Raw genomic sequence first — 12,920 nt, 5'->3', positions numbered from 1 at the left:
GTTAGTTAATGTTAAAGTTTAAACAGAATGTGCCCTTCATCTCGAGATTTCTTTTAAAAATTTTAAATAATAACATTAAGTAAAATTGATGCAACAACACATCTTAAATATTGTCATTTATTCTTATAATTAACATAAAATTAAAGAACTATGTGTTAAATTTTCTATTCTATTATTTATAAGAGTTGATGTTTAACATAGAAAACTTGGGTATAATTGTATTGATATTTCCATCTTCCTGACCAATGATCAGGTTGACCAAGGCCAGGAGCGCGAGAAGGCAGCAGCTAGATCTGAAATGGCAGCCAAACTAACATCGAAGGAGAAATTTGCTCACCAAAACACCAAGCCTCGGCTTCCCACAGCAGAAGAAACCAAACGAATAGCTAAAATATTTTCATCTAAGTTTTCATGAAACAGCTACCAATTAGGATTATTTTGGAATTTTTCTATGCTTTTTTTAACAGCATTTTTTATACTGATAATGAGTTAACTTTACCATTTGGTATGCTTTGGTGTAGCTTTGATATTGTACAGCTCTCTGGTATAGCATTTGTTTGTTAAGGACTTTGTTGTGATTATTTACTATGATATTTTGTTTTCGGGTTTGATTTTTGAGTAACTGTTGATCATTCATTGCTCATCCATCACTGCACTGTTTGTTCATTTAGTGCTATTTTTCTACTAGTTTTGTAAACTGAACAGTAGGCTGAAATTAGGGAATTTATTTTGATTTACCTGTAGACTTTTATTTAGTGCCAAATTTTGTTTTCTTTATTAGTAGTGGCCTGTGTGTTGCCTGCATGGGCATGGCAGACACATCACGGGATCATGTCCGGTGGTGCTGTCATTCACAGTAGCAGACATTCATTTTCGCTCTTTAGCTTGGACATTTCTTCTCCAATCTTTACATATCTTGGCAGCAATGCTCACTGACAAAATATCTTGGCCAAGTTTGATTTCCAGTCAAATCACTATTGTCATTCTAGAGTTAAGGCCCTTGAATTGGCAAAATGATTGGCGCTCCTGCCAGGTGCGTAATTCATTCTGATTAATTGTAATGAACTGTTTGTCTTGTATGCAATTTGAATTAATCTGTACAGCATATCTTATCTAATTTTATATGGATGTTTCTGTTTGTAATTCTCACCACTTGTTAAGTTTCACACTTTATGTATATTTGCGTACATTTTTTTACCATGGCTATAAGTCTGGTATACTTAATTGTAACTTGTTGTTGGATAAACTCTACTTAATTTGGTCCGATTCTTACCCACTATTGTTTATTCGTAAAAGTGATTACCTGTGAGTAATATCTACATTCAAATATTATAGTAAGAAACAATAGTACAATGTATATCTATTAATTGTTATGATACTTTTTATTGGTATTTTTTTTTGGCCAAATAAAACATACTTAAGGATTAATCTAAGCAGAAAAGATGACAATTAGTTTACAAAAAAATTTCTGGTACATGAAGATGCATGTTCGGCATTATCTTTTAGGTATCTCTTTTCTCTATATGCATAATGTCATCTTCTAGTCATGAGTATGCATGTGTATCATCTTAACTCTCTCAAAAAAGACTTCTGTACAATGATAAAATAAAGCACAAGAAGAGGATAAGGATGTTTGAATGGTTTAAGTTGATTTACTTCATTCCGAATTTAACAAAATTTATGTGAATCTGTTAAATGCAGCTTGTTATTAAATTGTCAGTTTATCATTGTCTCAGAAATATGGACACATGTTTTTGGTTTATAGTTGTATTCCATAAATATCATATGTTTTGTATGTTATGTGTTGAAAGAGAGACCAGACTGTATTTGACATTCCATCATTTGACACTTTATTTATTCATTCATTCATATACAAGTTCATTACAACTCATTTGGTAGCTAAGAATAGACAAGCATCCGTCCAAATTAGATATAGCACACCATCTATGATGTATTAATGTATAGTCAGCCTAGATACAGTACATAGCCTTAGTTGCAGTATAGCTTCTAACAGACCAGGAATACTTTAGCATTGACAACTCTTTTTCTTGTAATGGTAATAGATTGCTTGCAATTTACCTTGTTTACCAAAATTTCGTTTATTTTGCTTAATATAAATTTTCTGCTGCTCATATTTTTACCAAATCTTAACGCATGACATTAAGAAAATGTTCAAAATGTCTGGCCCAGTATCACATAAAAAGTTAAATAATTTTTTAATTCCAACTCATTTTTCCACATACCAGCATATCATACTTTCAAATATTGTATGTTTTAACTCTTTTTTAAAAGTGCAATCCCTAATAGATTAACAATGTCCTGATAAAAAAAAAATTGAACAATATTCCTGAGTTAAATAATTCTAGAGCAAAAAATATAAATGAGCAGTTGCTTAAACATAACAACAATCATTTAATGTATTACTATGAACTTTTCACTCATTAGTCTCATTATTAATGATAATGGGCTTTTAAAAAAGGGGGGGGGGGTAAATTTGATATCTAAATCCTGCTTGATACTTTATTACATTAGATGAGATAGAGTTTGAGAAATTACTTATTTTTTTGTGATTTAAGGGCCTGTTGTCATGAGATTGTTACTTACACTATCCCATGTTGTTTGACCCAAATTAGATCTTTTTTCACTGAAAAATCTCATGTTCTGAATCTTATTATGTTTCCATGACAACAGAGTGTTCTCTGTTTCTCCACAGCCTAAGATGCTTAAAGCACTTCCTTATGATATTGTTACCCGTTACTTTGTAATATTTGTAAAGTCTTGTAGGATACGCTATTATTTATATGTAACATAGTGTACAGTAATTTATACTATTAAAGAAATAAAAGACTTATTTTCATATTACATGTTTGTTTAGTCCATGGAAGTCAGGAACCCTGTTTTAATGACAGTAAAGTTTTCTTATCCGTCCAGAAATAGAGTTATGGCAGACATTATTTGTCCTGAAATCCAGACTTCATTATTAATCACATGGAACATGTGTGACCATTGAGCAGTGAGTGCAAAGCATATGAATTACTGGCCAACTTAGCAATGCCCTATACTGAACTTTGTGAAGCTTGATTGAAAGTCATGTAAAAAAGGCTGAAACTTGGCTATTGAGCTGCTTTTTGGCTATATTGACCTTGACCCTCAGGGTGCTCTTAAAATAATTATGTTAGATTTTATTGATATTATAAACAAACCCAAGAGGTGATAGCCCTTGACCTTTGTGAGAATACCTTACCTCATTTGCATTAGTTGCAAAGTTATGACAAATATATAAAATCCGAATAAAGTAATGACTGCTTTCAGTTCTATATTTTCCTGCAATGACCTCAAAAGATGACCTTTAGCTAAGATCATGTATGCTCTGCTAAACAACCTTTCCTGACCAATGTTATCGACCTGGAATCGGAGAATGAATAAAGCTAATGGATAAGAGTAAAAGTAAATCTTATCCTAGCAAAATTTGGAAGATCTACATACAGAGTTTATGTGGATATCTTAGTTGAGATGGCATTTGAAACCTTCGTTCAAGATCACTGTTGCTTAATAATTAGTAAAGATTAACAAGTAATTAGCAATAAACAGCAATAATTCAGATATAAACTAGACCGTTGTTTTTTTGTAATCAAAACAGATGTCTTCCCCTATGGTTGTCTCACACAGTTCCAAGACATGACATTGGGAAATAAAAAAAAAATATGTATGGAAAATCAAAGAACGCTTGAAACAGAAATAGGAGGACAAAACAAAAAGTACCTCCTGTTGTTGACACTGTCATCTGAATAAAATGCTTGAGATTTGGTAGACTATCTTCATGTCATGGTAGTCTTGTTAAAGAGATGCACTCTATGTTAAATGTATATTGAAAGCCAAGCTTGAAATGGGACTGACTGAAAAGTATTTTTTTTCATTTTTATTGAGTTGATTTGTCTGCTGAAGATGTTGCATCATATCATAGAAATGAACTTTCCGATGCTGAACACTACAAGCCGGGACGAAACACAGTCCTGTGTCCTTAAACTACTAAATGTGGCCTTGAATCAGCTGGCTTAAATTTGATCTCTGCACATGGTATCAATGTGGTGAACATCTCCGTAGAGGTTGAATCAGTAACTTTAAGTTATGCACATTAATGGAGCAAACATGATTTTTTGATGACACTTCAATGGACACTTTTTCTGAAGAACGTTTGTGTCAAATCATTTAAAAATCCTTTAAACGCCGCACGAGATATGGAATTAGCACAAAATATGGTCATATGACTGCATTGAAAATGTGACGTTGACCTTGAACCTAGCTGCTTGTAAATTGGTTATTCACAGCTTTTTAATATGGTGAACATTTGTTGAAAGCTTTTTCGAAATAGTCATAGTATAGTCAAATGACCTTTAACATCTTGAGTGTGACCTTGACTATGAACTGAGCTAGTTATTAAATGTGCTCTGCACATTGCCTCAATATGGTGAACATTTATGACAATATTTTAAAATATTTTAAGCTGTTAACAAAATGTAGACACAAGGTTTTTGACCTCTAAGTATGACCTTGACCTTAAACTTAGCTGGTTGTAACATACGCTCTAGACATAATCTCAATATGGTGAACATTTGTGGGTAGTTATTTCAGAATCCTCCAAGTTGTTCAAAAGATCCAGAGCGGACATAAAATATGGTTATATTGTAGTCATATGACATTTCACCAAGTGTTACCGGTACATTGACTGTAAACCAAGCTGTTTGTAACACGCCCTTTGCAATTATGGTTAACATTCATACCAAGTTATTTCAAAATCCTTCTAGTGGTTCAGGAGATATGGAGCAGACAGACAGACAGACAGACAGACAGACAGACAGACAGACTGACCGATAGACACTTTGAGCAAAAACAATCGCACAAAAAAACAATAATTCAATTATAAACTCTACATTTTATTAAATAAAGTAAACTCTACTGTAAACAATAATATCACAGATTGCATTGTTAAATAACAAATAAATGAAAATTGATTGCTCCTATCAAAAATGAAAAAAATGATGAAAAATGGACATAAAAGTAAATTCATAATAAACAAGAAAATGTGGTTAAGAATATATACAAATATGCCTTTCAAAAAAAATTAAAGAAAAAAAATCAAGGGCCGTAATTTGTATTTAGGCTTAAAACGGAATTATGTTTCTTATTGTAAGATGGTCGTAAATAATTTTGAATTTTATTAAGTGCATTCAATGAACGGTATAGAAGTTTTTTTTATTAAAATCCCAACTTGCCCTTAACTTTTACTTGTCTAAAACTTTAACCTTAGTCAATCAGGGGCCATAACTTGTATTAAGGATATGGAGTTATGTAACCTCATTGGGTGATGGTCCTGAACAATTGTGTGAAGTATTAAGTCAATTGAATGAAGGGTAAAGAAGTTATTAAACAATATCCCAACCTGCCCTAGTCAATCAGGGGCCATAATTTGTATAAAAGATAATATGGAGTTATCTAACCTCATTATGTGATGGCTATGAACATCTGTATGAAGTATTAAGTCAATTTAATGAATGGTATTGGAGTTTTAAGTGAAAATCCCAACTTGCCCTAAACCTTTAACCTGCCCTAAAACTTTAACCTAAGTCAATCAGGGGCCATAACTTGTATTAAGGATAATATGGAGTCATGCACCTCATTGTGTGATGGTCCTGAACAACTGTGTGAAGTATTAAGTCAATTGAACAAAGGATATAGAAGTTATTAATAAATATTCCAACTTGCCCTAAAACTTTAACCTAAGTTCCATAGTCAATCAGTGGCCATAATCTGTGTAAAGAATAATATGGAGTTATCTAACCTCATCATGTGATGGCAACTGCCTGAAGTATTAAGTCAATTGAATGTAGGGTATTAGACTTATAAGCGAAAATCCCAACTTGCCCTAAAACTTTAACCGGACACTACGCTGGGGCGAGTAGTATAGCCCACCTATTCTTCGAATAGTCGAGCTAAAATATGTAAGGTCATCAGTTATGCATAAAATACTTAGATACTTGAGTTTTTAAGGCATCACTCTGACCAATTTAACATGAACATATCACAAGAATAATTTAAAATACTTGAAACAGTATTAAACTACTTTTGACTACATATCGAAATCGTGCATATAAATAAACACTCAATACTAAAATGAATAAACAGAGAACTTAAAAGTTATGGTGGCATGATCACAGATACATGTGTACAGTCATACTCTTTTATTGTTTAAAGAGTTTTAAAACATTAAAATTATGAAAGGATTGACAGATGGACAGCTGAACAATTACACATAACTATTTTAATACTACTTCTTTCTATAGAGTATACAACAAAAACTAATGAAGATGAATGTCATACCCTTAAGATAGGCACTGGACCTTAGTAACAGACCATAATATCAACCTTAGTATTAAAAATCTCAAAAAATGGACAGAATAAATACAAACAAAATAAATAAATGTCATTTATATAATAATTTACTTGTTTTAGATACCTGATTATTTATTGCAAAACATTGTTAATACAACGGTTTAAAATGAAAACATTGAATAGCTCAGTTTCAGTCATACTGCTCTTAGAATATAATTTTATCCTAATTTCTCAATTGAAAATGAAATTGGAATTTTAACTCAAAAACAATTTTTATGGTTATGTGCCACAGAATAGCTCTGTTTCATATAAATGGAGAGTTGTTTGTCAAACATTTTGCCCCCCTGAGTACCATGTTGTCAGGAATATTTTGACAATTGAATAAAATATGCTTGGACAGAAATGCCAGCCGATTTGGCTTCATTACCTCAAAATCAATAGGGGTCATCTACTGGTCAGGCCCACCTTAATGCCAAGTTTGAGGACCACCGGTCCAGGCAGTGTGGAGTTATCACTTGACAAGCTTTTGGCCTAATGACCCCAAATCATTAGGAGACTACTGGTCACAACCAACCTCCATGTTTAAGGACCATAAGTCTATGCATCGTCTATTTATCTAGCTTTTTGCATTCAAGGTCACTGTGACCTTGACCTTTCAACTCATGACCTCAAAATCAATAGGGGTCATCTACTGGTACACCCAACTACCAAGTCGAGTTTGAGGACCATAGGTCCAGGCATTGTCAAATGGTTACTCGGACAAGCTTTGATGTACTCACCTATCAACATAGCGACCAACAGCGAGTGCAAAGCATTATACCAGGTCTTCTTTGAAGAGGGGCATAACAAATTGGTTTGTTAAAGGTTGATTGAACTACCTAACCAAAAATTGCAATACATGTTCAGCAGTCATAACTAAAAAATTATATCAATGATTGAAACATTTATGTAGGTATCAAAACTTAATATCAGGTAAATACTTTTTTAGATTGAATACCAAAAGTTAATCACTGTTTTCAAATTTAACTTTTGCTTAGGTTTTCAAGGGCTGTCCTCACTGCACCATGTTAAGTTTGATGTGGATTAAAACACTTTTTGTAGCTAATGCAGTTGACTACACACGTTTGTTTCATGTTTTCCTTTTTTTAACATATTAAAAGAAATTGCGTATTAAACAAATAGTGGCATCGATTGTATGAATCAAGCAAAATGTCTACACATAAGGAGAGGATACTAGACAAGTTGAGGGCACCAATGATTGATCATCTGTAGCCTAGTAAATTGCTTCATTTAATTCTTGTTCAAAAGACTTTTCTTGCACAAGCATAGATAAAATCATTCATGTTTGGATGTCTCTTAGTACCAAGAATTATAATATTGAAAACTTGGGCAAATTTGTTTTTTTAAGTATATACGTTTAAAAATGACAAATTTATTTGGCCAGCCAACTTGTTATCATTATATAATGCACTCAATATTTCTCCCACCTCAGATAAGTAGATCCAATAATTTAACCATGCTAGATATTCTTATCTTGACCACAGCGAAGATAAAATGCCCGTATGGAACTTCTTTTACCACATTGTAATAACCTCCCTTATTGAAGACTGTCGTCAGTAGCATCAAGGAAATCTTGTCTTATGGTTATGTTTAGAACGCTAATTAATTATTTCTCGCTTCAAATGTCACCATAAAACAGTTTTCAGGCACCATTCAAGAAATAATGCAATATTCTCCTTAGAACTATTTAAAAAAGACCGATTTGACTATTAACATTAACTGGATCACTGCGCGTATATCCATGACAATCACGTGCTATCGGATATCCATACACAATTATTTTCACTAAGCAAAAAAGAGTTCCAGCAAAAAATGCATTTTTACTTATTTTTTTTTAACTGAGGTGGGAGAAAAAGCATCTACCATAGCCGCTCGTATAAGATAGATTCATCCCGACCCTCGTGCAGGGTGTTTTGCGGAAACTCGGTAAACCTCGTTTCCGCAAAACACCCTACGCTCGGGTTGGAATGAACCTATCTTACACTCTCGGCCATGGAAGATACTTATAATCTTTCATGATTAAAGAAAGTAAAATATAAAAAATATAAACTATATGTATCATACTGTGATATGTATATATGGAAAAGATTCTTATATTCCTCCAATAATTTGCATGTATATAATTCTTTTATAATATAAAATGGAACGAAATGGATTTCGTTTTATAAAAATCACACTTTATGATTTATGTAAATGTACGTCAGCAGTACATGAAATGAGCACTCCATGGACACTATTGCTTCCCAGTGTTTCACAGTCGACCAAACGGAATAACAGTTATTTTGACAGTGATCAGTCTTGAAATACAAAATATATGTTCCTAGACACATACATACACCATGTAATCATTGATAACATGTGTACTAAGTTTCATGTGAATATAATTATTTTGTAAGGATTTTGTCATAAACATTTGACTCCATGAGCTCTATGACAGTTTCTTGACATTTTGTTTTGAAAAACCATGACGATATCATAAACAATGGTGACTTTATTCACCTGCACAGTGCCACAATTAAAATTGGACTACGGGTGTAGGGATTTTTCTAATATTTTTTGGTCTATACATCAAGTCCCATACGGTAACTCTAACAACTTTACAGAGGTAAACCTTTCAATAGCTAGCCTGTAGATAAATTCAAACACTATTCACTTATATGCACGCTTGTGATGGAGTGTTGTCCTTGACAACGTGGTACAAAACATTCACCCATTACCCTTGTGATTTAAAATATATACCACTTCAATGCTCATAACGATGGCCTCAATTCAAAATGCCGAAGCTGCATTTTTTCTGTTTCTGAATATTTACATCACAAAAATCATAAAGGAAAGCCTCATCTAACTGCAAAATGCCTAGTAAATAGTTCAATGAGAAAATGATGTTGCATCATGTGATCAAAATGTCGAGCAATGATTGGACATCTCACAGAGAAGCAAAAATGCCGAACCTTCAAAAATTGTAACTACAAATATTGTAACTTCGGCATTTTGTAAAAAAAAATGTGTGATCAAATAACCAAGATTAAATACTTAAAACGTTGCAACTGAAGACATGGAATTTTGTAGCTTTGACATTTGGAAGTGAGGCCATCGATATATAATTTCAATAACTCAGATTGTGTGCATTCACTATTCCATCAAGTGAACAAATATATTAAAGCAGCAACACATTTTTATAATTGTGAATAACCTCATGATTGTTTCTTAAAATGCTAAAAAACTAAAATACAAGAGAACATGAACATGGTATGACATTCTTTACATTATTGTGCAATCATTATTTCATGAAATATTTTTTCATTCATACAGCAGAACATCATAATTATAAAAGAGGTGGATTTGGTAAACAACTGACTGTAAAAGTTACAAACATTTTCACAATTTCCCACTCAAGATGAGGAGATTTTGCTTCGTTGCTAAGGAAAAAATCAGCACTTTGTTTCGGAGTGAGCTTTGTTGCCACGGTGATGGATATCTACGCTACCTGAAAATATAAAAAATCATTCAAAATATAATTACTTATTTTAATTTAAGATTTAGGGCTTCTTCAGGTTGGTTTACCTTATAATCCTGTAAGATATAGAACTTTCAGTAAAAATTCATAGGGTTTTCCTTATCATTTTTATTATTGTTATTGCTGACTAAACTTTTGATATTATTAAGATACAATTAGTTTGACAGCATAAACATTAAGTATGTTCAGTTCATTGATTTATTCAAATGTTAAGAAATAAACATTTCATCTTCATGGGAAACAAATAAAAAACACACAGTCAAGCTGAAGCACCATGTAAGTAGAAGAACCATGCACATTTATAAAAACTTCGAAACCAAATATTTCCTATATACTTGCCTCAATTCTTATCTTTATTTTAGCCTCATATATAGATATGAATAAGCAATATCTGTATCATAAGAATCTATAATTGTATTTCAACACACATAATTTATATTCTATAAAATAATAATAATACATGATGCTTATACATGTACAGTTATAGATATTTTAACTACTTGCATTAATATAAAATAAAGTTACGGTATACACTATAGCTAACCAATCAAAAATAAACTTATAAAGAAAGAAAATATAAGACATTATCGAATGACAGAAATAACTTGATTTGGTTTGTTATGTTTTATATATCATGACATTTTTGTACCCACAATTCAATAAACTTTTGAGTGAAATTTTATAAGAATGTCATGGACCCTGTTAGTTAAATCATATTAAGGACCTTTTTCGCCTGCTGGTAAAGGTTACAATATACCTTGTTATGTTTTAATGTTCCAACATAATGATAATGTACTGTGCAGCCCTTATAAAATCCCAGTCATGTGAGGTATACTTATATAGCCTATGTACACAATATGGAAGTATACTAGTTGTTCCACATACTTTCTTTTTAACAAGCGTTGTACAAGTAATATGTTTTACCAAATGTTTACCAAGTACCAGTAACAAACGTTATAAAAACTGCAGCCTGAATATTTCTAAATTGACTTAAAATTTACATGACTACAAACTGAGAGAATTCTTTAATGAAGCATATTGACCAGGTTGTTTCAGTGGGCAACACCAGGCAAGTAAGGGTTGGTTGCTGACATTTATTTCTTTGCAAAGGAATGGACAAAACGAAGTCAAACACTAAATGGAAATACGCTTTAAAAATTGAGTCAAAGCTGTGTTTATACATGTAAGCCCAAACTAAGTGCATCAGCTGGTAGACCTTTATAAACTCTAACACAACAAATGAGTGCATCGTTGCTTGGATACCTACGGACAACATTGTAAGGGTTAACTGCTCCATCCAAAACACCTTGAAACTGTCCTGTTATGGTAGAATGAACAAAACTGTATGTCTGAGTATACCATAGGGTTGAAAAGTAAGTCATTAAGGAGCACAAAACATTGTACACACTGATTACAAAAGTAGATTTATGCAAGCATTTACATTTGATGTGTCGTCAATGTACCTTACAGATCTTAAACAAAATTTGAATGGAACAACATCTTTAATGATATATTTCAGCTTCTGAAGTCATGCTAGGACTATACTTTCTTATTACTTAAGTTTGCATATCATGGTTCATTGCAATTTTCAGATTACAAAGGGGTTTTCTATAATGCAAAACAGAACTCAAACTTTTTAAAGACACTAAAATTTGTTGTGTATTTTTAATATAATGACATTCCTGTTATGCTAACTTAGATGATTACATATTCTTTCAATTGCATTCATATTCAAATGAATGCAACATCTTCAGAATTCCTCTGATCGTCGATCAGTCAAACGATGTTTTTATGCACTAAAATGTATGTGTTGTCGCTAAAAAAGTTTTATCATTAAAACAAACGCTGTTCAAACTACCAAAATAATGCTACGTTAAATTTTTTGAAAGCGTTATTTTTCAGTGTTTAAGTCTGATTTTTGCGGAAAAAACAAGTGTATATATAAACAGTGAATATTTTAGAACTGCAGTTCATCAGTGTACAAAAACATTTAGTCAGACGTTTGGACTTCACAAACCATGCACTGATCAAATGTTTTCATACACCAATAGACAGCAAAACTGAAACATTAAAGACTTGTTAAATGGAAAGAACAAAATCAAAAAGGTTGTTCTTGAAGAATTTAACATATCACAAACACTAAATCTCAAATGTGGAAAACAGTGACGACTACAACAAAAAGTTCAGAGTACACACACAAACAGCAGAGTGAAGGTCAACTGAATGTCAAGGCCAGGTCAACTTACTCTCAATGTCAGCATCTATCTCACTCTCTGAGCTGCCTAGCAACAGCAAATAGGAACCGTATATTATTTGTTAACCAATATTGCCTATCCAATATCATATTCAATTTCTTTTCAGAAGTTATATTGTTCTGTGTTAAAAATGAGTAGTAAGACAAATTTACATGGCACTCGCTGACAGAATGCAAGCTTAAACACCACAGTTTATTACACACAATTTCTAAGCTAAAACAGCCACACAGAATTTCGCGACTTCTTGCTTCATCAACAGCTTTATTATAGGTAAAAAACATGCAATACTTTCTAGGAAAACAACTGACCTTATCCCTAAACCCATGAAAGTAAAACACATCAGTTAGGAGGACAGCAAAATATTAATTTTCAATCTGTGCTTACAGACAAACATAAAAATATGAATTGTAAAAGTTTAATGGTTTATAAGGGAAAAATTCTTTGCAGTAACTTACTATACACATCTGTCTCTTTTTAAGGCTGAGATGATAACCCTAAATGTTACAAAGAATGAAGATGTAAAATGTTTAATACAGTAACAGTATTTCTTTTTTCTATAGTATGTCTGAATTTTAAAATGAATTAAGATTTTGTATTCAATGAGATAACATAGATGATATCTTAGAAAAAAGAATCTTCAAATAACACATAATAAAAGAAAGCAGAACTTTTAAGCAACCATACAAAAATAATTATAC

The 12,920-nt window shown here is 32.2% G+C and overlaps 2 protein-coding genes across 6 annotated transcripts in view; one reads left to right on the top strand and one right to left on the bottom strand.

Annotated features, from left to right (window-relative positions):
* The window catches only part of LOC128227784 (C2 domain-containing protein 3-like), a 28,408-nt gene extending 25,551 nt beyond the window's left edge, over window positions 1-2,857 (top strand). The window contains exon 39 of the mRNA XM_052938633.1: window positions 254-2,857. Coding sequence (XP_052794593.1) covers window positions 254-415 — 162 coding nt within the window. The 3' untranslated portion in view covers window positions 416-2,857. The remainder of the gene's footprint in view (window positions 1-253) is intronic.
* Window positions 2,858-4,927: 2,070 nt separating this feature from the next.
* LOC128228166 (anoctamin-4-like) overlaps window positions 4,928-12,920 on the bottom strand; it is a 50,982-nt gene continuing 42,989 nt past the window's right edge. For 2 of the 5 annotated variants that reach the window (XM_052939321.1, XM_052939324.1), the window contains 2 exons: window positions 11,235-11,285; window positions 4,928-9,937 (listed from right to left, as the gene is read on the bottom strand). In XM_052939321.1, coding sequence (XP_052795281.1) covers window positions 9,882-9,937; window positions 11,235-11,285 — 107 coding nt within the window. In that variant the 3' untranslated portion in view covers window positions 4,928-9,881. Of the gene's footprint in view, window positions 9,938-11,234; window positions 11,286-12,213; window positions 12,250-12,677; window positions 12,717-12,920 lie in introns of all 5 variants that reach the window. The other 3 variants (XR_008259894.1, XM_052939322.1, XM_052939323.1) reach the window with 3 other exon arrangements.

The sequence above is a fragment of the Mya arenaria genome, chromosome 3, assembly GCF_026914265.1.
Source record: "Mya arenaria isolate MELC-2E11 chromosome 3, ASM2691426v1".
Classification (NCBI taxonomy): Eukaryota; Metazoa; Mollusca; class Bivalvia; order Myida; family Myidae; genus Mya; species Mya arenaria.
Note: the sequence above shows the minus strand (reverse complement) of the source record. Positions and strands in the feature narration are given on the sequence as shown.